General features: G+C 39.9%; 1 protein-coding gene across 8 annotated transcripts in view; it reads left to right on the top strand.

Annotated features, from left to right (window-relative positions):
- The window catches only part of ZNF532 (zinc finger protein 532), a 160,501-nt gene that overhangs the window by 48,949 nt on the left and 83,946 nt on the right, over nucleotides 1-27,606 (top strand). For all 8 annotated transcript variants that reach the window (XM_037805984.1, XM_037805983.1, XM_037805979.1 and 5 more), the window contains one exon: nucleotides 11,831-14,193. In XM_037805984.1, coding sequence (XP_037661912.1) covers nucleotides 11,848-14,193 — 2,346 coding nt within the window. In that variant the 5' untranslated portion in view covers nucleotides 11,831-11,847. The remainder of the gene's footprint in view (nucleotides 1-11,830; nucleotides 14,194-27,606) is intronic.

Here is a 27,606-nt window from a genome sequence, read left to right as displayed (position 1 = left end):
AATGGTTAGCATCTATTACTTATACTATTTTATATATGCTTCATACGAAAATTGAATGTATACCTTGCTCTATTTTCCTGTGTATGGACCATTAACATAATTACACTGGCTTTGTTGTATATGTGGATTTCAGTATTTGATTGGGAAGTTATACTGTGAAAAATCTATTTAAAGGGAAACAGTAGTTCACATTTATGGCTGTTACTTTTGGGAGTTGCAAAACCCAGTTGTATTGCTGTTGTGGAAGGAAAGGCCTTGCTAGAATGTAATTGAAGGATGGCAAGAGAAGGAAGATTATTCATTTCTTTCCATGTGACCTGTATAACCAAATCTCTAGGAGATATCTGTTTATTTTTTATTCCCCTGCAGGTCTTCACTTAGTAATAATGGTTAGCATCTATTACTTATACTATTTTATATATGCTTCATACGAAAATTGAATGTATACCTTGCTCTATTTTCCTGTGTATGGACCATTAACATAATTACACTGGCTTTGTTGTATATGTGGATTTCAGTATTTGATTGGGAAGTTATACTGTGAAAAATCTATTTAAAGGGAAACAGTAGTTCACATTTATGGCTGTTACTTTTGGGAGTTGCAAAACCCAGTTGTATTGCTGTTGTGGAAGGAAAGGCCTTGCTAGAATGTAATTGAAGGATGGCAAGAGAAGGAAAATTATTCATTTCTTTCCATGTGACCTGTATAACCAAATCTCTGGGAGATATCTGTTTTTCTTTTTAATACAGGCTGTTTTTTTTTAATGTATTAAATTACCAGTAATCAGATTGTCATGTTGCCCACCACTAGGCAAAAAGAGAAACCGAATAGATCATTTCTCATCCCTGGCCAAAGGCTGGAGCTGGCTAGAGTTATGGAAGATCATCTCAATCATTTTATGTGCAGAAAGCATGGAGATTGCAAACTTTTGAACATTCTATTCTGAATAAACATTGGTTTAAAATTTGCTAAGTGGGTTTGACTAGTCAGTGGCTGACCTTGAGGCAGCTTATTGGTAAGAGGATGAAATGGAAGGTTAATCTCTACATGTATAGTGCTGTTATTTAGACATTTTAGGAATTATTATTTGTTCATATTGTCATTTGCCAAAGATTGGTAGTAAAAGATTGTAGCACACATCTGCTCATTGCAGGTCTCCTCTTTGTGTTTTAATACTGCCTTGCTCTCTTAACAATTTGTTATCACTATCTTACTTGTTTTTAAAAAAAAAAAAAACTAAACTAACTAAAATCAGTACTTTATTCAGATTTCCTCAGTGTTTACCAGATGTCTTTTTCTGTCTGAAGATCCCATCCAGGATACCACATTACATTTAGTCTTCATGTCTCCTTAGGCTCTTCTTGGCTGTGACAGTTTTTTAGACATTCTTTGTTTGTATTTAAAAAATTTTCTTTGGTAACATAAAATCTCAAATTCCTCCCTGGAACCACATGCAAATATATAATTCAGTGCCATTAATTACATTCACAGTGTTGTGCTACCATCACCGTCACCCAATACCAAAACTTTTCCATCACCCCAAACAGAAATTCTGTACCAATTAGGCATTAACTCCTCTTTCCCCTTTCCCTCCCTGGCCCTTGGTAATCTGTATTCTAGTTTCTGAGTCTATTATGAATTTGCTTATTCTAATTACTTCATATCAGTGAGATAATATAATTTTTGTCCTTTTTTGTCTGGCTTGTTTCGCTCAACAATGATGTCTTCTAGGTTCATCGATGTTGTCATATGTATCAAAACTGTTTCTTTTCATGGCTGCATAATGTTTCAGTATATGTGTATACCACGTTTTGCTTATCCATTTATCTATTGATGGATACTTGGGTTGCTTCTGTTCTTTGGCAATTATGAATAATACTGCTGTGGACATCATTATGCAAGTATCTGTTTGATGCCTGCTTTTAATTTTGTGTGGTACATACCTAGAAGTGGATTCACCTAGTCATACAGTATAACTTTTTGAGGAGTTGCCAAATTGCAGCAGAGCACAATTTTACATTCCCACCAACAATGAGCAAGTGTTTCTGTTTTCCCACATACTCTCCAACACTTGTAATTTTTCCTTCTAAAATCCGGAAGTGTGGGTCCTTCGACTTCGTTCTTTTTTAAGTTTTCCATGTATCAGTCCTATACATCTTTGTTTAAATTTATTCCTAGATATTTGATTCTTTTAGTTGCTATTGTAGAGGGAATTTTTTTTTCTTAATTTCTCCTTCAGGTTGTTAATCACTGGAGTATAGAAGACTTTCTTTGTTTTGATGACCTTGACAGCTTTGAGAAATACTGATCATGTATTTCATTGCGTGTCTCTCAATTGGGATTTGTCCAAACAACACTGACAAAAGTGTGAGAAGCCACATCTGAGTGCTGGGTTCCTCTTCTCATATTACTTTGGTTTTTCCTTTTTCCTGTCTCAGTTATTCCGTGAGATTACCCATATTTGATTTTTATAGCTGTGAAAGTGTTAGAAGACTGGATTAAAAAAATTATTTCTTGGATGAGGAATTAAGTTGCTTTTTCAGATGGTTGAAATTCTAGTATTCATCGCTACATAGGAATTTGGCTGTAAAGATTGAATTAGGGTTAGTGATATTTTTGGTTTGTGATTTCTGTTTTTTATTATAGCTTCCAGAGTTTTTACAAATTCATGAATCTGAGGGAGATGGTTAAAAACTTATATTAAAATTAAATTTTGAACATTTGGTTTTATTAAGGCAAAATAAATAGATAAAATGATCTAGGGAACTAGAAATTTGCTTTTATCATTTCCAGTTTAAGGTGCAGCTTAGATGCTAGAGAATGCCCAGGGTAGTGAGATATTTAAATGTAAGATTAATTAAAGTATAGGCAACTGGAACAGTGTAAAATTCTTACCTTTAGGATGTAATCTCTTCCCTGAATTTGTTCCTTAAAGGAAAATGTTTTTGAAAACCTCTGCCTTGCTCTTAACTATGTGAAAACTGTAAAATGAAAAGAATATACTCTTCTTTACACCTTGTCTCAAAACAGAGGGATAACTTTTTTTCTTCTTGTGTCTTCATTAATTATTGATTGCATTTTTACTAACTAACTCCTGAAACACAGAGTTTTATATTTCTGTATGATTCTCAGGGCTCTCGGGGAAAACTTGATTGTGCAAGGTCCTGAGCACTTATAGAAGGAATGACTTTCAGTTTGGTAGTTTTGGGGGCTGCAGTGATCTGGTGGGCCCAGTCAATGGTGCCGATGCCTCTATCTAGTCCCTCTCAGTATCCCCAGGTTAGGTGTATGCTATTACTCTGATTTTTTAGGTAGAAAATTTTCTGATACAAAGACACCAGAGAACACAGGAAATGTTGGTGCCGGAGTGGAATGGGCGGGAAGGGATGCACTGCCCTTTCCCTGTTCCTGCATGTGGTGGAGCTGGGAACCTAGGTGCTCATTTGCTTCATGATGGATTGTCCATGGAAACTAATTCATTTTACAGAACTATATGGATGGGTTATTTTTATACCCTTGCTTACTAGTTAAGTGACGAGTGCAGATCGGTAAGTTTTTCACGGAAAAGCAGAAAAAAAAAAAATTCATTGTCTTCCTCTGTGCATTTGTTCATTCATTGCACAAGTGTTTCTTTTATAACTAGTAAGCAAACCATATGGGAAAAATATTAAACTTTTTATCCATAGTATGAAAATTGAAATACAGTAAGGTACCTTTTGATTGCCTTTTACATTATCTAATAAATATTTATGAAGTTGGGCTAAAATGCACTAAAAATAACTCATAAGCATAAGTAGCTGCAGTAAAAATTGGTGTAGACTTTTGGGAGATCATTTTTGCACCTTGTATTTATGGATCAGAAAAAATGATGTGATTAGATCAAAATTTGAGAATTATTGCCTCCTCCTTTTTGTAGATTTTTTATTTGCATGAGCATAATAAAGGCTGTCCTGCCTGAAAGGAGTATGTTTAACTTAGAGAAATCTAGCTATGTTTTTCAGCTTTTTCCCTGTGGAATAGCTAATATCCTGCAGAATTAGTGTCTGCATCTCACAGTTTGTAAAATGCTACCTGATGATTTTTAATGCTTTCCTGGAGAAGGTGAGTGTCATTGACAAAACGCAGGAGGAGGAGCAGGTTGAGAGGGAACAGAAGGGCTTTGATTTACGTTTGAGGTATATTGGGAACCAGGTGGAATAGAATATTCAACAGTTGTACTAGCTGTTAGAGTAGGATTAGGGCTGGACGTAGAGGTTTGTGAGTTCTCTGACTGTGCGTGATTGCTGTGACCATGGAGGACGCCGAGGATGCAGACTGAGGGGCACCGGCGAGGAGAAGAGAAGACAGAGCTGTGAGCCGGGAGAAGCCAGGTGGATTGCCAGAGGCCGCAGGAGCCAAGGGAGGCAAGGATAACCGGAAAGTGAGATGCTGTGTAAAGGTCGTGGACAACAAGAACAGGCACGCGGGAACGAACAGCTTTGGGCAGTGATTCTATCTATAAGACACTTTATTTCATTTAGTAGCTGTATACCATTAAATGACAGCATGGCTCTCATTTATATAAGGGAGGAAAGGCGTGTTCAGAGAGGGTGAGCACCTGCCTCAGGTCACCAGCTCAGAGTGAGTAGTGCAGAGGGAATTGAATTACGCACCCATCCTCTTTTACTATATCACATAACCTGGCTATGTTTCACTTTTTATTTGAGTTAAGCTTGGCTTATAGAAAATAGTACAGAGAATTTCCATATACCCTGCACCCAAATTTCCCTAAGGTTAACATTTTGCATTATTATAACATAGTTATTACAATAAAAAATTATTATTGGTCCAATACTACTAACAAGACTATAGACTTTATCTAGAGTTCAGCAGTTTTTCTAACCAGAGGACAAGGTTTATGCACTGTACCTTTTGGCTTTAGCCTTACAGTATACAATCTACATTTTGTTTTCCAAAGTTACTTGGGTTCTTTTCTTCCCCAATCCCTTCAGTGTGATCATAGCATTCACTTGTAATACAGTTAGATTCTTTGTTACAGTTTGCCTTTCATTTTGGGTCCTTCTTTCTCCAATTCTGGTTACCTTTCATTATTTTAATTTACATACAATAAAATTCACTCATTTTGGTGAACAGTTCTCTGGGTATTAGACAAATGCCCAGCAACATGTATCTACAGCCACATAATGGTCCAGAGCTGTTCCATTACCCCCCCCCCCCCCCCGGGTGCCCTCCTATGGCATGAACCTTAATGCTGGTTTCCATAGAGTGGTTTGCAAGGGGCTGGGAAGGTTTTGTGAGAAAGGTAGGGGATGTGTCCCAGCATTGAAGAATAAGCAGGGAGGACAGAGTGACAATGAGACGGAAGCACCCAGGGGCTGTGGGTTAAGGTTGAGGAAGATCTCATTATGTGAGTAAGTGGGGGTAATAGGAGTAGCCTAAATACAGGAGAGAGGGGGGACAAGCTCACAGGAGGATTAGCTTGGAAAGACCAGGTTGGAAGGAAGAATGGGCTTGGGGAGAGTGTCTACTTGGTGGCTTTTTTTTTTTTTTTTTTTTTTTTTTTTTTAAGTTAACTGCAGAAAGAAAACAGGGTGGGGTGGGTAAGAGGGGAAATTTCAGAAACAGCCTTTATCTCTGGCAGGATGGGAGTTAATAAGGGAAGAAAAGGATTGCCAAGCTGAGTGACACCAAGGAGCCACTGGGGGGCAAATAGCTGGTGTTTGCCGCAGTCGCATGACCGTTGTGTGACTTCCTCTAGCGTTCTCTTGGCAGTGCTCTTGGAACCTGAGTGGAAGAAGTAAGGAGCTCTTTATTGCTGAGTTTTCGTTTCAACCTACGAGTACTCAGGAGTTACAGAAGTGACCTTCCTCAGAGAGGGTGTGGCATGAGAAGCAGGCCAAGAATTAGAAGTTGAGATTTTGGAAAAGGCTGAGATTTGTAGGGACTGTTTGCCTGTGGGTGAGTGGAAGCACACAGGGGAGGGGGAGGAGGCCTCTGTAACCTTGAGAGTGAAGTGGGGAGTAACTGCAGAGAAGGGTGGGTGGGCGCTGGTTTTATTCTTGTATTTCCCAAGGTTGTGCCCTGATTACTGGCCTTAGTAAGTGACGCTATGTTTGTTTCCAGAAGCAGTTTGAACTTTCACATTCATTATATGTCAAATCAGGAATATTAGGTATTAACTGAAGAGAAGAACATGCTACCCTGGCCAGAGCATTTGTATATTGAAAACTGATTCCATCAGGAGTTAGTGAAACAAGTAAATATTTACTAAATATCTATTCTGGAGAGTAGCAAGTATTCTGTGCTGATACAGAATTAACAAAACCTGTATTCTGTTCTTTCACCTTATATATGAACTGTTTTTTGCACATTACGTGTTACCCTGGCAGAGGCTGTTGAGAAAGTGAAGTTCTACCCACAGTGTGCAGCATAATTAGGGCCTCCAACCAGTGCAGAAAGGTGAGAGGGCAGAGAAGGATGGATGAATAGGCGACCAGGTGGAAGGAGGTGAGATGGCTTGGTACTCTTTGTCCAGGTTTGTGTGTCAGACTTCTCCCCCATGGCTTAATCTATAAGGCATTTTGGCCCTGTTGTTCCAGATTCACTCAGTGTCTGTAGTGTGGAAGGTAAAGGTTAAAATGAACACTTTTCCTCGGCATATTGTCACTTGCACAGGGCCTTCAGATGGCACAAAATTCCCATGAGATTGAATAGCAGTTCTGTTATTGTTTATTTTTCCTCAAAACTGTCCACACTTAGACATTCATATGTGTAAGTGTATGTATTTGTGTGTGTGTGCTATCATTCACTGCCAGTTCAGGGACCCAGTCTTTCTACCCAGCCCTTCCTGGAGAGGATCATCCAGGGGGCATTCTTAGCAGCTGCTCCAGGGATGCAGCTGATCAGATTTAAAAAAAAAAAAAAACAACAAAAAACTTCTCCACAAAACTGTGTTCCCAGCTGGTTTCAGGAAGTAGAGAAGCCTGAAGGCAGACGTGAGTCACTGAACCAACAGACAAAATGGCAATGGGAAGATATTTTTCCCTGATAAGCAATTCACGTGGAAGTGGGGTAGAAGCAGAAGGTTGGTTAAGGAAAGAGAGGAAATATGATTTCTCTTTTTGATTGAAGAGATTTAATGATGGTGAACCCTGAAAATCCTAAAAATAAGAGGAGATTGGTGACGGCTAAAGGGTTGCATGATGATAAAGGGAAAAGGAAGAATTTGAATGGCAGAGGCCAAGAGAAACAAATCCCTGTTTATTTCCTCTGAAGACATAAAAATTGGGGCTGCTAGATTATTTTCTATGAAGCACAAATTAAACTTGTTACATGATAATAACATGCTACAAGAATATTTACACATTTAAAGGAAAGATAAAAAAGAATAAAAAAAATGCATTAGATCCAGTAAACTGTTGAATTATTTCTTTAAAAATTCAGTGAAATGAAGAAGACGACAATGAAGGGCCTTGATGTTCAGATATTCCTAGAAAATGTAAGAAGTTGTTCCAAAATAGAACAACAGACCTTGTTTTATTACTGTTGCTTTATGGAAAATTTTTATAATACCAAGATGTTCAATAGACTTTGATTTTTTTTTCATTAAATAGGATCATTATGATTTAGAGTGTATTGGTTTTCATTAAGGAAAATGTGAGTTTCCCCGTTTAAGTGGGGAGACTGATGTTTTTTCCACTGGTCTCTTGACTTTGTATGTTCGTGTTTTGTTGTGGTCTTGAAGCTAGAACGGTGGCTAGATTCACACTTGACCCTTTCCGTTCAGGGATTATTTGAAGACAAGATTCAAGGTTAGGTTATATCCGAGCCTTTCACACTGACATTCTCCAGTTGGAAATCAAGAATAAGCCCTGTGAAGAATAGTTTTTTATCGCAAAGCATAAGAAATACAATTAAAGGGTGATAGGTTTTTCTTTTGATTTGATATTCATCTTCTGCCAACAAAGATGAAATAACTTTCTCTAATTTTCTGAGGCTTCAATAGGAAATGAAATGTGTCAATTCTGGGTCGTAGGTGAGAATAGAGTGATGATGGGTCAGACCAGAGCTCTCCCGATTTCCTTTTTTGTAAATAAACCTGGTAGTTTTTCCCCCAGACTTTTTCAGTTTTGGGGTGAAGGGATATTATGTATGTCATTAGTGGATTATAGCTTATTTATGTAGGTTTAGTTTAAACTGAAAGACTTGTAGTGCCTTTGAAGGAAGATGTATTTAAATGGAAGCCAAATTTTTATAACTAAGGCTAATTCTGTTTGAAAATGAAACTGTTGAAGGAAAGGGAAGCTAAAACTGAGATCTTTTCATATCATCCTTTAAAAGAGAAGGCTGAGATTTATTTTTGTAACGTTTTTAAGCAAAAGAATCTATTTTTAAGACAATAGTACTTAAGAATTGGGGTGAAAAATGAAGAAAACTTCCAGACATAAGCATTTTTTGATGTATTGGATTTAACTGAGAAATGAAGTGGGAGTTAAACATTTTACCCCCAAGTGGAAAGTTTATGCTTGCCTTTCATAATGTGGGAAGGGAAAGGATAATAGGACAGTGTGATTGTGGGTATGAGAAACATTTCTATAAACCAAAAAAGAAGTGTGAAGTTACAGAGTGGTGTTTGTTACATTAATTATACAACCCCAGGGAGGTGAGTGATCTTGTGCTTCAGACAGTGTGCTGCGCTTTCAGCTGGCCCCTGCACTCGGCTTTCATGCCTGCATTGCATTTTCAGTTTATAGTCAGGACTCCTTCAAGTGGACTAGGATGGCTGACGTGTGTTTCTTTAAGCCATGGATAATTCACTCTCCTCAAAATGTCCCATTATTTCAGCTCTGGGTTTACCCTCTTCTCTCAAGACAGGAGTGTTAATCTTGGGTGGTACAGAATGGGCGGCAGGTTGTGCTAGATTCTTCCAGAGAAAGAGTTGCTCTTGGATGTGGAAGGTCTTCTCAGCCCCTGGAAGTTCCGCAGCCTTGGAGCTTCATCTCTTGTGGTCTGTCCTGAGCCTGCCACCCACCGAGCATTCTCATCATCTCTGTGCTTTTTTCATTCTGAACCGACTGTGCTGCGGTCGGAACAGTGTGACACGTCTTTTTTACTTACAATGTCTTTTGCCAACCAAAATCCTAAGGAGCACACAAACGACATACATCGCGTGTAACCTTAAGGAAAGGGTGGGAGGTGTTCGTCTAACAGGAGGGACGTGGGCATAGCCCAGCTGCCCTGTGTGGACTTCCCAGCCGGGTCCAAGCTGGAAACCCACTTTTGAGGTCCCTTCCAACCCCGGGGTTGGGGGAGAGGGGTGGTTCATGACTCTCTATCTTGAGTCTCTTGAGAGCAGTGATTGACGAACTTGGGTCAACGTATAGTTGGCAAATTAGATCATAGGACTGCTTTGATAATGGAAGCTTTATTACGAACTTTCAATGTACAACTGCAGTATGATGCTTAAAAATGAAAGTGGTGACATGATAGGGATTATTCCTAAGTGGGTGGTTTCTTAAGTGGATATACTACTATCTGACAAACGGATTTTTTTAATCCGCAGCGTTTGTAATTTAAATATACAGTTTCACTTAAAAAAAAAAAACATTATCATGAGCTTCACCATGGGTGTGGCTTCTGGTAGACATTTTCACATCACTGTCAGTTTGGACGTGCTAATGTTTGTTTCCTGTGCACCTTTAATCTTGGCTGTAGTTTGATCCTGGGGTACAGCATCGTCTGTCTGGCCTGGCAGACACCCATTTGAGAGAAGAATGGCCACAGAGGCCTTTCTCTAGTCTAAATAAGCCATCCAGAGAAGACATGTTACTTCTTTAGCTCTGTATTGACTAAGACATATGTGATAGAAGGCAATTTATTCTTCAGCTACCATTGAACCTTAAGTTTATTTCATCTTCAACAGTAATTTTTCCCAACCGAATTCCTAGGAGCGTTTGGATATGTCCCTAAAGTAGATTAATATGTTGAGGGTGCATTATATTAGCTGATGATGGATTTGCGGTTTTTATAAGTTTATACAGGTACATATATTCTCTCCTGAGTAGAAATGCTACTTTGACCCAAGTACAGTATAAGTTTTCCATATTAGGAACGCATGATCTTTTACAGATTGTACAAGGAAAAAAATCATTGAATACTTGGTAAAATGTTGCAGATGACTTCTCTGACCACTGAAGCAGATTTAAGGAGGAATGTGTTGTAAATACTGAAGAAGAAAGGGTCTAGGAATATGTGTCTACAAATCAGGCTAATTCTTCCATTGAAGAAGGCTGCCTAAAAGCAGCTGTAACCCTGTGTTTCCTTCCCACATGGGTTATTGCTTGCTTGATTCCTTTCTCTTCCTACTTTTCTCCCCCTCATTTTTTCTTCTTCCCTGTCTTATTCCCTTTTCCTTTCCTTCTCCTGTCCTCTTCTTGACTGCTTGCCTCAACTACAGAAGGAAGGAGCAAGCCCAAAGAGATTACCTAACCCACAGAGGGTCCTAGAGCTAGCGTTTGACAGAGCTGGGTCCAGGCTCATTCTTCTGTCAAAAATCCAGTGTTCTGACTCCTGACCCGTGGTGTGTTAGTTGTTTGGCATTTATGGTGTAAAGGTGAGTAAGACGTTGCCTGTTCTCAGGCGGCTTACAAGCTAGTGTATGAAAAAAGAAGCACACATACCCTGTGTTAGATGCCAGAAAATAATCCAGTCATAGGGCGGAGTACTCTTTTGGTTTTGGAAGAAGAGAGATCTCCCCTGCAGTGGAAGTTTTATATGATCACCACATATTGCTTGTTCTGTTCAGGTGGGGTGAAGGGTCCCTTTTAAAGAACCCAAGCATTTTATTTATATATATGTTACCTTTAGTGATAGCTGTGGCTGTCCATTTTCCTAAACCTCTGCATCCCGATTGTCCAGGACATTAATAGTAGTGCTTGTTCATTGTCTACCCGGAGCTAATCCAGATGCCAGGAAGAACTCTCTCCTTCTCCCTGGCTCTGCCTTGTCCTTAGGTCCCTGTCATTACATGCCGAGAGTCATTTTGTGGCAGGGCCTTTCTTAGATGCTATAGCAGCAGCTGGCTCTGGCTGTTACTTTAACCACCAAAAGAAGTTAGGGAGGGAGATGGAAGGGACATGGGTCTGTTCTGCCAGATGTTTCTTTCCGTCATAATGAGGAAGATTAGGATTAAATAAAAATTGATGGAATTGGTTGTTTGGAGTTGTTTTTTTAAAATCCCAGGTAGAATTTTAATAACAGTAGATATTCGCTGGTGGGTTTTGATGCTTGTTTTTTTTCTTCTATGGATGAATATTGAAATTTGTGATTGGTTCTTTGATTACAAAATATTTCTTTTGATGTGGTATCCCAAAATGTATTTTAGAAGCAGATCTGATGGTGACTTCAATAGAGTTTGCTAGTGGAATTAAATGCTGTCAGGATTAAAATAATTTTGAAAGTAGCTTTATAAGGAATCAGTGTGATGAATGTAGTGATAAATGACAAAATTTCTCGTTGCAACACCAAAACCTGCTTTTCTCTGCTACTACAGTTTTGATAACTACATTCTGGTTAGGCAGGAGCCAGGCCAGAAATGTTGCACAGCATTTTGGGAGAATTCTTTTGAAGCAATCATTATAAAGGTTTTATATATATTTTGTGGAGGTTTGTTCACTTTGTCTCAAATTCTGTAGTTACATAATAAGTGGCGTTACCAACTCGCTCTTTCTTGGTAATCATCACTTTGCTAGTGTACATCCTACAGGGATATTTATCTCATCATTACGTAATGCTAATTGCTGATGGGATTATTTTCTGTTCATTTAACAGAACATCTGATCACATTCATGACCATGGGGGATATGAAGACCCCAGACTTCGATGACCTCTTGGCAGCATTCGACATCCCAGATATGGTCGATCCTAAAGCAGCTATCGAGTCTGGGCACGATGACCACGAAAGCCACATCAAGCAGAACGTGCACGTAGACGACGATTCCCATACCCCATCGTCTTCCGATGTTGGCGTCAGTGTTATTGTTAAGAACGTTCGGAACCTCGATTCCTCCGAGGGAATGGAGAAGGAAGGCCACAATTCCACGGGCAACAGCTTACACAATGGGTTTCTTACAACATCCTCTCTGGACAGTTACAGTAAAGACGGAACGAAGTCCTTGAAAGGAGATGTGCCTACCTCAGAGGTGGCTTTGAAAGACTCAACTTTCAGCCAGTTTAGCCCTATCTCAAGTGCTGAGGAGTTTGACGATGATGAGAAAATAGAAGTGGATGATCCCCCGGACAAGGAGGAAATGCGTTCAAATTTTAGGTCAAATGTGTTGACGGGATCTGTTTCCCAGCAAGACTATGACAAGCTGAAGGCACTTGGAGGGGAAAACTTAAGCAAAACTGGAATTTCTACTTTAGGCAATATAGATAAAAACAAAGTTGTTAAAAGAGAAACAGAAACAAATTCTATAAATCTGAGTGTTTATGAACCTTTTAAGGTTAGAAAAGTGGAAGATAAATTGAAGGAAAACTCTGAAAAGGTGCTTGAAAACAGGGTACTTGACGGAAAGCTGAGCTCTGAGAAGAATGACGCCAGTCTTGTCAGTGCTGCACAGTCAAAGACCAAGTCGTCCTCCAAGCTTTCCTCGTGTATAGCTGCCATCGCGGCACTTAGTGCTAAAAAGGCTGCTTCAGACTCTTGCAGAGAACCAGTGACCAATTCAAGGGAATCCTCTCCATTACCAAAAGAAGTAAATGATAGTCCAAGAGCTGTTGAAAAGTCTCCTGAATCCCAGAGTCTGATCGACGGGGCGAAAAAAGCGCCCATGAAGCAACCGGATAGTCCCAGGAGTGTTTCAAGTGAAAACAGCAGCAAGGGCTCGCCATCCTCTCCAGCGGGATCGACACCAGCAATTCCCAAAGTCCGCATAAAAACCATTAAGACTTCTTCTGGGGAGATAAAGAGAACGGTGACCAGAGTCTTGCCAGAAGTCGATCTTGATTCTGGAAAAAAGCCTTCAGAGCAGACGGCGTCCGTGATGGCTTCCGTGACGTCCCTTCTGTCCTCTCCCACATCAGCCGCCGTCCTTGCCTCTCCTCCCAGAGCACCTCTCCAGTCAGCTGTTGTCACCAATGCCGTTTCCCCCGCAGAGCTGACACCGAAACAGGTCACCATCAAGCCTGTGGCCACTGCCTTCCTCCCGGTTTCTGCCGTGAAGACGGCGGGCTCCCAAGTTATTAATCTGAAGCTCGCTAACAACACGACAGTGAAAGCCACGGTCATATCCGCTGCCTCTGTCCAGAGCGCCAGCAGCGCCATCATTAAAGCTGCCAACGCCATCCAGCAGCAAACGGTCGTGGTGCCAGCGTCCAGCCTGGCCAACGCCAAACTCGTGCCAAAGACTGTGCACCTTGCCAACCTTAATCTTCTGCCTCAGGGTGCCCAGGCCACCTCGGAACTCCGCCAAGTGCTAACCAAACCCCAGCAGCAAATAAAGCAGGCAATAATCAATGCGGCAGCCTCTCAGCCACCCAAAAAGGTGTCCCGAGTCCAGGTGGTGTCCTCCCTGCAGAGTTCTGTGGTGGAAGCTTTCAACAAGGTGCTGAGCAGTGTCAATCCAGTCCCAGTTTACATCCCAAACCTCAGTCCTCCTGCTAATGCAGGTATCACGTTACCGACTCGTGGCTACAAGTGCTTGGAATGTGGCGACTCCTTTGCTCTTGAAAAGAGTCTGACCCAACACTACGACAGGCGTAGCGTGCGCATCGAAGTGACGTGTAACCACTGTACAAAGAACTTAGTTTTTTACAACAAGTGCAGTCTCCTTTCCCATGCTCGCGGGCATAAAGAGAAAGGAGTTGTCATGCAGTGCTCCCACTTAATTTTAAAGCCAGTCCCAGCGGATCAAATGATAGTTTCTCCGTCTAGCAATACTTCTGCTTCATCTTCCACTCTTCAGAGCTCTGTGGGAGCTGGCACACACACTGTAACAAAAATTCAGTCTGGCATAACCGGGACGGTCATTTCCGCTCCTTCAAGCACACCCATCATTCCAGCGATGCCTCTGGATGAAGACCCGTCCAAACTCTGTAGACATAGTCTAAAGTGCTTAGAGTGCAACGAAGTTTTCCAGGATGAGACCTCGCTTGCTACACATTTCCAGCAGGCTGCAGATACGAGTGGACAAGTACAGTATCATTTAACTGTTGGTGTTTCAGTGATGAGACTGAAGACTTGAGTGCTATATAAGATGTCCTTGAGTTTAGGGGTGGGCGGTCAGTTAAATGGAGGTGTGTGTGAGTGTGCGTGAGTGTGTGTGTACACAGACAAGAGAGGATTGTTTTCATAGAATAGAAACACTGTTGAAACATGACTCTTAATGCAACTTTTCAGAAGATGATTCTTTTAGACAGATATAAACTGTATCTACTAGTTGAATACTTAATGAAACCTTATATTTAGGGTAAGTAATGGTGTTCTCAGCAGTTCAGTCATTGGATATGTGTAGGTAGTCTGAGATTTAGCTAATAATAGTGTCATCCCATTGTAGGAAGTAGTAGAAGTCAGGTTACATCACCAAAGTCTGAGTTATTAGTGACAGTTTGGGGAATTTAAAAAAAAAATTGGTGTTATTTCTAATCATTGAAATGTCTTTTATAGTGAGACACACTTACTTGATCCCCACTTCTATGATGTCTGCTTAAGATGATGGCTAATAAGTATATTTGGTAATATTCTTTACTGTAATGAATTGAGGCAAACCCATCTCCATTTAAATAGAATACTTTTGTGGGTTTTTTTTTTGGGGGGGAGGTAAGTAATTAGCAGATTGATGTTGGTGAAATACATTTCACAATGGGCGGTGGTCGTTTATCTATCATTCACTCCCCGTGAGGCAACTTTTAGCTGACTAATAACATAAATGTGTTTTACAAATATATAGATAACTGTTTGGGAGCGACTGGACATGTTAAATGAAACACATTTTAGGGAGACCATGTGAGTTATCCAAACCAGGAAACTTTGGAATTGAAAAGGGACACTAGTTTGAGCTAATGTACTCTGGCTTTCAAACCTGCTTTATGATGACCCAGGGCTAAGTTCCCTTCCCTTTTTTCTCCTTCAGAATTGTGTTTACTAGGAGGTTTATGCTGTGTTGCAGAATAGAACTGTCTTGGAAATTAATTCTTCAAGAGCAGCTCCTGAGTTAACGTCTTTGTGGGATTTTGAGTCTGGGGAACAAAAGATAAAGAATCCATCATTTTTTTCCCTCTGGATTTTCAGTTTAGTGGAATTGGAAGTGATAAAGAGTTTTGACAACACTCTTGAAGCTTTTGGATGCTCAGTGTTTCATTGGCTCTGACAGTAAAACACCAAAAGAAGAGTAAAGCAGCTAAATAGTTCAAGAAAGCAGTGATTGATATAGCTCTTTTAGCATATTATAGTGATAATGCCTGGGTGTTATCTAGCTGGGTACTCTCTTATCTTGTCACACTTCTTCAAAGGGTAGCATTTCTTTTCATTTAAAAGGAGTCAGTTAAAAAAAGAAGCCATTTATTTAGTTCTGTTTATCCTGTTCCCTTGTTTCTGTTTCTGCTGTGTGGATTGTGTGGGGTGGTAGAATATGTCCTAGCTTTAGGGGTTGTGCATCCTTCCCCATCTCCCCTCCCCTCTGCTCGCTCTTATGCTTGGAGCAGTGTGTGGCATTTTGAGCCACTCTCCGATGTGTCTGTTTGCTTTGAGATGCCTCGTGCTCTAGGACCGAGGAGGGACATGGGCAGAAAAATAGTAACCTTCCCTTTTCCCAATATTCCCCCAAGTTTTGTTCTGTCTTTTAAGCTTAGCTGGCCAAACGAGGGCCATGGCGAGGTGAAGCTGTCTCCCTCAGGGAAAGAGGGAGATTCATGTCTTTTCTTGTGTGTATGGTCGCTTTGTCCTGACTTTTTATATCTTCCTGGGACAAGTGAAATGTGCAGGTTAGCTATTTCACCATTCTTAGAATCCTAAGGAGTGAGTCAATACAGGAAGTATATTAACTCTAAGACCAAGCATATTCTAAGCCAAAAATTTACCCCCATTCTGTTTCCTTTTTCCATTTAAGCCTAACAAAGTCATCTACTCAGCTCACTAGAGAAGATTATTTAGTGAGCTTCAGCTGACTGCATGGCCCGGTACCTCGGGGGGAGCAGCATTTAAAGGCACCGCATTACACTGTCTTCCTCTTGTTCATAGTCTAGAGTGTCCTTCCAGAGCTTCCCACTCCTCTCACACTCAGCCAGAGGGTCCTCACTGAAAACCCTGGTGGGCTCTGGTTTCAGCAGCCACAGCCTGTGGCATTGTCTGGGGAATAGCTGCTGCTTTTTCAGCACTCACAGCTTAATTCACCCCACCTTGAATCTCTCCTCCGGTTCCAGGAAGTCAGGAAGATGCATAAGGATTTTGCTGAACTAGCCACATGCCCACAAAATGTAGCTGGGATGGGTGGTCCTCGCCTACCCTGGTATCTGCTCTGTCCCCTGATGGTTCATGGTAGTGGGAGGTGGAGGCGGGAGTAAGACAAAAAGAAGAGAAACTCATCTTCATCTTTTCCAGTTTACAGTAAGATGACAATTGGCCAGAGTAAAGTTGGGGGGAAATCCACCTGTATCAGCTGTTTCCTCCTTGGAAAATGGCATTTAAAACACTTACTATGTTGTCTTACAAAATTTAGAAGTTGAAGAAATGGTCCCTCATGTTTTTCTCAAGCACCTTCTTACCTTTATTGTCCACCTTATTCCATGTATTTAAAACCTTTAATTTCCACTTCCCCGCCAGCTTCCTCTTTCTTGGCAACTTACAGTGAATTGAAAATGAGCAGGCTGCCAACATTTCTACCAGGCAACTCTCCAAGCCAAGTCCAGGGCTGCGCACCCTGGCCTGCTCATTCTGGAGTGGAACCTGGAGCTGGTTAAGCCCTGGGACTGCAGCTGCCCGTTTTCCGGAGATCTGCGTGAGGCGGGGTGGGGGTGTTCCCCAGGTCTGCACATGCGTCTTAGAGGGTCACCCACAGGATGGATCCCTGAACTGATCCTGCTGCCCTGTTAAAGACTGTGCCCTCAGGGGCCCTGGCAAAGCTAACAGGTCTCCCACCACTCATGTGCCTCAGCTTTTGAGTTTGCCTGGCCTGGAGAAAGGTGTTCTGCTTTTCTGGCAGCAGGGACATTCATTTCTGCCCCAGTTTCTCCTGAAGCCTTGGGGTGGACAGCTACTTTCCCTTTCTCTCCTAGAAGTTCTTCCTCCAGGCGGGGCCAGTGGAGAAATACAAATTTGACTGGCTTTATCAGCGGGGTTGGGTTCCTCCTCTCTGACTGTAGGATTGATTGTCGTCAAATGCCTTCTTTTCTTTTCCTTTCCAATTATCTTTTCAACCTTATGTTTGTTTTCCTGACATCTCCACAGATTCTGCCTTGTGGGGCCAACACTGTGACACATAAGTCAGCAGGTTCTGGATATTTCCATCTCAACCTCCTGGAATACATCACTTCTTCCCAGAAAATCTCTTGTCATAGTTTAGCATTTAACCCAAGTCTAGATGTGGTTTTATTGTAATCCTGGCTCCCTCCTAGGTTGCCTCATTTCCCCCTTTCCTTTTTATAGATCCCTGAGTCATTTCCATAATAGCTTAGGTTCTGCCTCTCTCCCTCCTTACAATTGCTATACTTCAAGATTTACCTGATAATGCTCAAAGAGTTCTTTGCTGATGTCCTGCTTCTGCCTTCTCAAATCATTCAATTTTTTTAAACCAAATTTTTAATTTTGAGATAGTTTTAGGTTCGTATACAGTTGTAAGGAATAACGTGGAGAGCCTATGTACCCTTCACCAAGTTTCTCCCAGTGCCTCACAAGGATCCCACCTGTTACCTTTACAGCTCACCTACTCCCCCCAACTCCTCCCTCTGCTTAACTTCTGGCACCATTAATCTGTTCCCCATTTCCCTAATTTTGTCATTTCTGGAATGTTATATAAACAGATCCATACATTATGTAACGTATTGGGATTGGCTTTTTTCACCCAGTTTAATTCTCTGGAGATCCATCCAGGTTGTTTTCTGTATCCTTCATTTATTCCATTATATTTCTGAGCAGTACTCTGTGAGATGGATGTGACACCCTTTGTTTAACCATTCACTTATTGAAGGACATCTGTGGTGCTTGCAGTTTGGGGCTGCTACAAATAAAGCTACTATGAACAGGTTTTTGCATAAACATGAGTTTCCATTTCTCGGATATAAATGCCCAGAAGTGCAATTGCTAGTTTGCATGGTGGTTACATGTTTAGATTTTTAAGAGACAGCCAAATTGTTTTATAGGGTGGCTCCACTTTCTCTGCTTCCTTACCAGCCTTCAATGTTGTCATTGTTTTAGACATTCTGATATGTGTGTAGTGTTGTCATTGTGGTTTTAATTTGCATTTCCCTAATGGCTAATGATGTTGATCTTTTCATGTGCTTATTTGCCCTCTGTCTGTAGGCTCTGGTGAAATATCTCTTTATGTCTTTTGCCCATTTTCTGATTGGATATTTGTTGCTGTTTTTTTACTGTTGAATTTTGGGAGTTCTAAATACTAGTCCTTTGTTGGATATATAGTTGTAAATCATTTCTCCCAGTCCTTAGTTTGTCTTTAATCCTTATAGCAGGATGTTCTGCAGAGCAAAAGTTGAAAATTTTTTTAATTGTAAAAATAATACCAACCTCATACAGAGTATTCCAACATAACCTCCACCCAAACCCGGATGTTTAGATCACCAGTTTTCAACATTTTGCTAGCATTGCAGTTTGTTTGTTTCTATCTGTCCATCCATCCATCCATCCATCCATCCATTTCTGAACATTTGAGAGCAAGTTGTACACATCCTTGAACACATAATGCCTCCATGTACATTTCCTAAGGATATTCATTTATATGATTACCTTATGTGTAGTTATAAAGTTCAAGAAATTTAACATTGATATAAAGCTTACATTCTATATTCCAGATTTTTCTTATGTCCCAATAATGTCCTTTCGCCCCTTTTCTCCTCCATTCTTAGATCCCATCCAGTGTCATGTATTGCATTTAATTGTCATCATCACTTTAGTTGCCCTCTCTCTTTTTTATTTGTGGAAACATATATACAACCTAAACCCTCCCATCCCAGCCCTTCCCAGGAATACCATTCTGTTGGATTAATCAGATTCACAATATTGCAGTACCCTTACCACCATCCATTACTGTAACTTTCCCTTCATCCCAAACAGAAGCCCCACACTCATTTGGCATTAACTTTTCATTGCCTCTGAGCCCCTTCTCCCCCTGGTGATTTGTACTCTACTTTCTTTCTCTATAAGTTTGCATATTCTCTAATATTTTCTTTGTGGGGCTTAAATTTAACATCCTAACTAATCCAGTTTAACAACTCCAGTAGCATGCATAATCTGTGTTCCCATAATCTTGTCACAAATTACACATTTATATATCATGGGTACAGCAACATTGATTTATCATTGTATTTTATGCATTTGCCTTTTAGATCTTGGAGGAAGTAAAAAGTGGAGTTACAAATTAAAAATACAATGTAACAGGCATTTATATTTACTTGTGTCATTATCTTTGCTGGAGATAATTATTTCTTCGTGGCTTTAGTCAATTGTCTAGTGTCCTTTCCTTTTGACCTGTAGAACTCCCTTTAGTGCTTGTAAGGTGAATCTAGTGGTGACAAAGCCCACAGCTTTTGTCTTTCTGGGATTGTCCTAATTCTTCTGTTGTTTTTGAGAGACAGTTTTGCCAGCTACGATTTCTTGGTTGGCAGTGTTTTGCTCTCAGCACTTTAAGTATGTCTTCCCACTGCCTTTTTGTCTCCGTGGTTTCTGATGAGAAACACTTGATGGTGTCCCACAGGTTCCTCAGGTTGTTCACTTTTCTTCTTTCTTTTCCTTTCTGCTCCTCAGACTGGATGATTTCAATTGTCTTCTCTTCAAGTTCACTAATTCTTTCTTCTGTCAGCTCCAATCTGCTGTTGAACCTTTCTAGGGAATTTTTAATTTCTGTTTCTGTGGTCTTGAGCTCTGTTTGGTTCCTTTTTATCATTTCTGTATCTCTGTTGATACTCTGTGTTCATCTTCTGTTTCCCTGATTTCTTTTAGTTCTTTGTCCATGGTTTCCTTTAGCTATTTGTACACATTTTAGACCATTATTTTGAAAGTCTTTGGAATGTTCCAGGACTGATCCTCCTCACTGATGGTGCCTGATGCTTTAATTCTCTCTTGCTTGGACCATCACTCCCTGTTTCCTCGTATATTTTGTAGTCTTTCATTGAAACCTGGACATTTTGATATTTTAGCATGTTATCACTGGAGTTTAGACTGTGAGGCATCTGTTCCTTAAGCTTGTGTCCAGCTAATGTTATGACAGAGCTTTCCTTGAATGCCAGGAGCTAACAACAGCAACAACAACAAAAAAGAATAATAAGAAGGAAACAAAGAAAACCCCTTTCTCAGTCTTTGCAGATTGACCTGTACAAGTGCTCTTCTTAGGGGCTTGTCCATACAATTAGTTTGGAGAATAGCTCCAGGCCATAGTGTAGGGGCCCCCTTGATCCTTTCTGCTCCAGCCTCTAGTCTTGGGTGTGTATGTATGGTCATATGAATTCCCTGTTTACACTGATAGGAATGGTTACTCTTCCCTAGGAAAGATTTTATTCAGGGTCCTTTTGCCACAGGCTGCACAACTTGATTGTTTTCCCTCAGCATTTTGTAGGAGAACTTGGTGAACTGCCTTCTACATGCTGGGCAAGTTCCAGTACGGGGAGTCCACCAGGCCATCACCAGACCGACTGGACTAGACATGCTCTTAGTACGTGCACAAGGGTTGCTCTACTCCCTCCGGAACTGGGATGAGGGATCCACAGTGGGAACTTAAGTACTCCTTATTGAGCTGATGAGATCCTATTGCCTTAAGTACCCTTTTTCTTGATTCACTGCTTGCCCTTTTACTACAATCCTTTAACTTTTTTCTGGAGCTTTCAGAAAGATGTTTCTGCTAGTTCTTGCTGGTTGTTCAAAGCTTCTGTGGGTGTACAGAGCCCTGAAGTGTCTCCCTTTACCATCTTAATCAAAAGTTTTTGATTTTGCTGAAGTCCATTTTATCAGTTTTCCCTTTCATGGATTTTGCTTTTGGTGACAAGTCTAAGAACTCTTTGCCTAATCCTGGATCCTGAAGATTTTCTCCTATACTTTTTTCTGAAAAGAATGTCTTTTCGCCATTGAATTTCTTTGTACCTTTGTCAAAAATCAGTTGGGCATATTTGTGTAGGTCTATTTATGGGTTCTTTTTTCTGTTCCATTGTCTTATCCCTCTGTGAATTCCATAGTCTTAAAATCTAATAAACTGATTCCTCCAACTTTATTCTTCTTTCTCAAAATTGTCTTAACTATTCTAGTTCTTTTGCTTTCCCATATAAGTTTTAGAATAATCTTGTCTATATGTACAAAAAAGTATTGCTGGGATTTTGATAGGAAATACATAAAACCTATGTATCAATTTGGAGAGAATTGATATCTTTACTATGTATTGCTTTTAGGGGAATTTTTTGGGGGTAGATTTTTTGAGATTTTCTATGTAGACAATCATGTCATCTACAGAAGCGAGAAGTTTTATTTGTTCTTTTGGATCCACATGACTTTTCTTTTCTTACCTTACTGCAGTGCTAGAACTTTCAGCATTATATTTAAGAACAGTGAAAATGTACAACTTTGCCTTGTTTCTGATCTTGAGGTAGGAATGCATCAATTCTTTGATCATAAAGTATAGTGTTACTTGTTTGTTTCTTGTAGATATTTCTTATCAAGTTGAGGGAACTTCCCTATATTCCTATTTTTCTAACCATTTTTAACATGAATGGGTGTTAATTTTTTCAGATGCTTTTTCTTTATCAGTTGATGTGATCATGTATTTTTTTTTCCCTTTAGCCTGTTGATATGTTCGTTACTTTATTGATCTTCAGATATTGAACTAGCCTTGCATTCCTGGAATGAATCTGACTTGGTCATGATGTATACTACTTTTTTTTTTTAACATTTTGTCAAAAAATTAAAACAAACAAAAAAACAAAAAAACACACATTTCAAACAAAATGTATAATTCTTTTTATATATTACAGAATTTCTCTAATATTTTGTTTAAGGATTTTTGCATCTATATTTATGAGTGATATTGAAGTGTGATTTTCTTTTTGTTACTTTCTTTGGTTTGGGGCAGATTAATGCTAGCTTTATATAATGAGTTAAGATGTGTTCCTTCCTCTTCTATTTTCTGGAAGAAATTGTACATAATTGGTGTTAATTCTTCTTTAAATGTTGTGTAGTAATCTCTAATGAAACCATCTGGGTGTGGAGATTTCTTTTGGGGGATTTTTCTAGCACTTGGAGGGGGTGCTCATTCTCACCTGATAGAGGTGAAAGTCCCTGTTTCCTACTGGCCTTTTCTGATACTGTTAGGGAAGGGTTGTGGAGACACCTCATTTACAGCTTCAGGAGGTTGGAAGTCCCGGCTATACCCAGGCCTGGCAGGGGTTAGGGTTAGGGTGGGGTGGGGTCCCAGGTTTTTCTGTGATGTTTGGCTGGAGTAGAGTAGTAATTGTCTGAAAGTTTTCTGTTTTGCTAGGACTGTACTTGGCTGGTCTTGTATCTAGAAAGTACAGGCTTTTGTTGGGACTTTTTTTTTTTTTTTTGCGCCTGTGCCATTGGCATTTCTGGGTTGCCAGCGTCTTCAGCTCAAAATATGAGGCACAGAAAACCCCAAGGAACTCACCGCTGTGTCATTCCTCATCCTGAGGTCTCTAGCTGGTCTGCTTTCTCCACTCCGCTTTACCATCTTTTTATGTTTGTTTTATTTATAATGCTCAGGGTTATTAGCTGTACTTAGTGGAAGGAATAGGGAAAACTGCATCTAGTCCATCTTCTTTGAAGTTTCGCTCCATTTTTTTCAAATGTCCTAATGTAGTTGTCCTGTCTCCGAGGAAAGATTCCATAATTGCATCATTATGCTCTGCCTGAGGATTTCAGAGCATTCACATCTTGTGTTTTGGAATTTGGCTTCCTGTGGGGATAGCATTCCATTTCACTTTCTGAGATTTCTTTGTCTTCTCTAATTCTCAGACGATTTCCTCACTCGGTGCAAAATGCCCTTTTTCCTAGTTCCATCTTTAAAAGCAGTTAGGAATGAGAATCTCTCCTTTTCCCTTTCACATCTGTGGAGCCCAGCCTCTGAAGATCTCAGCCTTTCTCTCAAGAACAGTTTTTTCTTTGTGTAGCTCATTCACTGACTCCCTTATCTTTTTATCTGTCATTTTCTCCCTTTATATCTCAACTCTTCTGCATGTTTTGAATGTATCCTTTACTTAATTTTCCAAGGGTGCTCCTCAGAACCCAGGAGAGTCTTTTCCTGTTTATACCAGCTGGGGCTATGCTTGCTCAGTGCCAGTTCTCCCTTCACCATCTCCCCATACATGTATATTTAGTCTTTTGAGACTTTGCCAATATGCAGTTGCCAGTTTTTCCTCCTCCTGTGGGACTGTCCCGTGGGCAGTCTACACAGAAGTCATGCTTGCCAAAGAGAATCCAAGTGCCATCCAACCGGCTCTGTGCTCAGTAAACTACCCTGTGCAGGTCTGGGTAAGAGATAAGTTGGAATACATGGTTTAGCTCAAGGCCCACTTTGCCCTAAATTCCCCATGCCTGGAACCGAGCCTTGGGATTTTTCACTCTCTGTTTCATAATATGGTACAGGAACCTAAAGTCTGCTGAGACAGAGGTTAGACTGCCCTGCCTGGGTCTGCTGACCATACGAGGAGGAAGTGGCTGAGGGAGAGCGCGAGATGGTGTAGGATGGGAGCATCATTTACCTTCCCAGCCACGTGCAACCAAGCAATCCAGTAAAAACAGAGCCCTGGTGAGTTGGCTTTTAGCACCAGTAGATCAGTCCCAGTTGGGGGTTTATAAGCTGACCTATCTGATTAATAATCCATGCCTTATGGGCAGGTTAAGGAAAGGAGTGGGTGGTGAAGGTAGAAAAGCTCTTTTCTCCTCTTCCTGAAGTATTCTAGAGCTGAAGAGTGTAGTTTTAATAGTTGATATTTAAGTGTGTTTGGATCACATTGCTTCACCTCTTAGTAAAACCATGACAGTTTAGCCAAGTGCAGACTGGGAATACATACTGCAACCTCTTAATTGTTGAAATCAGTGTTCTTCCTGTAGATTCTACATCAGCCATAGAATCAGAGAATGTTACAGGTCTTCTGGTCAACCGTTTTATTTTACAATTGAAGAAACATGTCCAATTAGTGGCAGAACTGGGACTCAGGGCAAGGTGTCTTTATTGTCGGTTCATTTAACTTTCCACTTCATCATGCTGATTCTTTAAGATACAGAGGCATGGAATTTTAAAGCTGGAGGGATGTTGGGAATCATATAAGAATGGACTCTTGGAGTTACATCCAAATTAGCTTTAAGAATGTAGATGAAGTTGCTTTATATCTGCAGTGGTCCTCATTTTTAGGGATTGCTGTTTCATTTTAATTTCAGAAACTTTCTGGCATCATTTAATACAGCATTCCAAATATAGTAAATTCTCTTGAGCAGCCCTAGCCAGCTCTCATTACTAGATATGCTCTGCTCTCAAATAGCTTCTTCACAACCACGGAGCCTTCTTGAATTATCTTCCCCCAAATAGCCAAAGACTCGGGACTTGCAGTTTTTGATCCTGATCTTCTGAGTGATTAATTTTAATTTAGGTCAGATTATTCCAGTCCCAGCTGTCCCATATTATATATTGGAGTTATTAATCCTTTATTTACCTATATTGCACCTATATCTGTGTTGACACTACTTTTTCTGTAAATTTGCCCATTTAACTGCTACCTCTTTCATTAGGGATTTTTAGCATAGCAGAAGGATTTGAGGACAAAACCAACTAACTAGCTTTGGGAACAAAAGTGATATAGAGTGAGTTCTGCTATAATGCTGGTTTTGTGTTATTTCCATTTAAGTAAGATCTGAAATGAAATGTTTTCTCTGTGTTCTCATTGTGAAATTGGAAGCCAAAAAACAAACTGGTATACTTTATTTTTTGTTTGTTTGTTTTGGTAATTTATACTGTAGACAGAAGATTATGAAACTTTTGCTGTGAGGCAGAAACAATTTACTTAACATATGGGCTGAACTGTTAAGCTGGCAGTGTCTGTGACCTTTAGATTATAATTAAAATGCTGTTTCATATTGTTGTAGATTTGGTCTGTTTGAGATTTAAGCATAAATAAATGTATGCTATATTTACTCAGATTTCTCTAGCCTTTCTCATTCCTCTTATACCTTTCCTATGCTATTTCCTCCCCTAAAATATCAGTTAAGCATGTAGAATCATTTTCCTTGTTACTCAGATAATTCCTTACCTATAAAGAGAAGATGCTGAACCCTAACCTTCTCTGACTTCTTAGTTGGGCCGTAAGATGCTTGTCTTCCCTCTTCCCCACAGCTTGTATTTGAGTGCATTGATCAATTTTCAGTGTCCGGAATTGGCAGAAAAAGCACAGTAAGAGTAGTTATAAAGTATAAAACTTGATTACTTTTCAGTTTTGTTTTCCTGTAACTTTCTAGCATTGCTTTACTGTATTGAAAAGTTGAATAACTTACTTGAAAAAATAAGTTCTCTGAGACAAACAAAGGGCCCAGAGTAGAAATTAGCTGTTACTAGTTAAGTACTGAAAACATTCAACCACTATCCGATGACATTTAAAATGTCAAAAGATACATAAAATTATTTAAGGGTATTTTGTTATACCTTTTTCTACTCCGAAATCAGGTACTATCACATTAAACTGCTTAAGCCTTTAGCTAGTAGCCTCAATTTGTATAGTACAGAGTTAGACTTTTAAAATATATTTTAATTTCTTTGATTAAAAAAAAAAAGTCAGCTTCTTTTAGATTACAAAGAAATCCTTATCTGTCCCCCCAAATCTGGAGAATGTGCTTCATTGCCATGAGTTCAGAGTGTCCGAGAAAGCTAGTGGAGGGTAGGCCTTTGTGTGTGAAAATGCATCACTGGGTGTTCTGGGAAAGCATTGCCAGGCAGAGACGACATTTACTCAAGTAAACAATGTGATAAGTTTAAAACGGTTGATATCGGGCAGGTAGCTTTTAGGAGGAGAATGTCTACCATAAAAAGTAGCGTGCTTTTTCTCAAAATGGAATAGGGGCATGGAATGAAAGGAAGTAAACAAAGGTAGAAAGGTGGGAGTAAATACTGTGCGTGTGTGTGTGTGTTGTGTGTGTGTGTGAATATATATGTACCTATATGTAGAAAATAAAGAACAGGTCTTTAATTATCCAACATGATTCCCCAGTGACCTGATTATACCATGTCAGTAATTGCAAAATATAAATGTGTTTTGGGCTATAGTCCATACTGGCTCCCACTTTCCTTTTCTACTTTTGTATCTAAAGTGGGTGAGGAAGCCAGTGGAAATCCTTGAGTGCACACTCATCCACTGAGCGGGAGGGTGGCTTCCTCCAGCTGTAATGGAGCCCCCTTTCTCCCCCACCCCCCCACCGTGGAGGACTGCCCTACGCCAGAGTCCTTCTAAAGACAAGACTTTTCCTCACCCAGAACTGCCATGAGGGAGGGTGGTACTGAATGTAGGTGACCCTGGTACTGTAAAACGTTTTTCATCATTTTCATAGATTTCTGTGTGTAAAGAATACTTAATAATTCATAAAGACTCTTCTTGAAGTGAATAATTTTGATACTTACTTTAGTTAATCTGCTATTAAGAAACCCTCTCCACCCATCAACACATCTGTAATTATTTATATAATTATAAATATTTAATGTCCAATAGGAAGGAGCATTTAAATACTTCACTGTGAATTTTTTATATATTGTGAAGGATAACTGTTTGTTAATATGTCTGAGATAACAATTTGAAAGAGTTTCTGCTTTTGGGGAACACCTTATACTTTATCTGCTTTGTAGATTTTCTTTTATTTTCCTTGCTCTTTTCCCTGTTATTAATGTAATATAACCACGTTCCTTTACAAAAAAGAAAACCTGGGGTGGGGAAAATCACCCATAATCCTAACATATATGGTCATCATCGGCATTCACACGAATTTGCAGATACTTTTTCCCCTTTGTATTTTTGTTTGTTAGTTCTTTGGAAACCCCACCCACTCTTCTCCCTGAGCCCTCCTCACAGGCTTTGGAATTATTCAGAACCTGGTTCAAATCATGGTCTTCCAGTTGATAGCTGAGGGGCCTTAGGCGAGTTTCTTAATTTCTAGGTCTCTTCCTCCTCTGTAAAATGGCAATAATATTATCTATTTCATAGCTTACTATGGGAATTAAATAAGACAGTGCATTTAAAGTGAGAGTTCACTGTTTGACATATGGTGGGATGGAATCAATGCTTATTAATATATAACCAAAATATTTTTTATTTATTTTAGTATATAAAAATATTGATTTTATTCCCAAGAATGAGTGCAAGAAATTCTAAGATGCCTGTGGACACTCAGATATTATAATTTA

Source organism: Choloepus didactylus, chromosome 16 (genome assembly GCF_015220235.1).
Source record: "Choloepus didactylus isolate mChoDid1 chromosome 16, mChoDid1.pri, whole genome shotgun sequence".
Classification (NCBI taxonomy): domain Eukaryota; kingdom Metazoa; phylum Chordata; class Mammalia; order Pilosa; family Megalonychidae; genus Choloepus; species Choloepus didactylus.
This window is presented reverse-complemented; position numbering and strand designations above follow the sequence as displayed.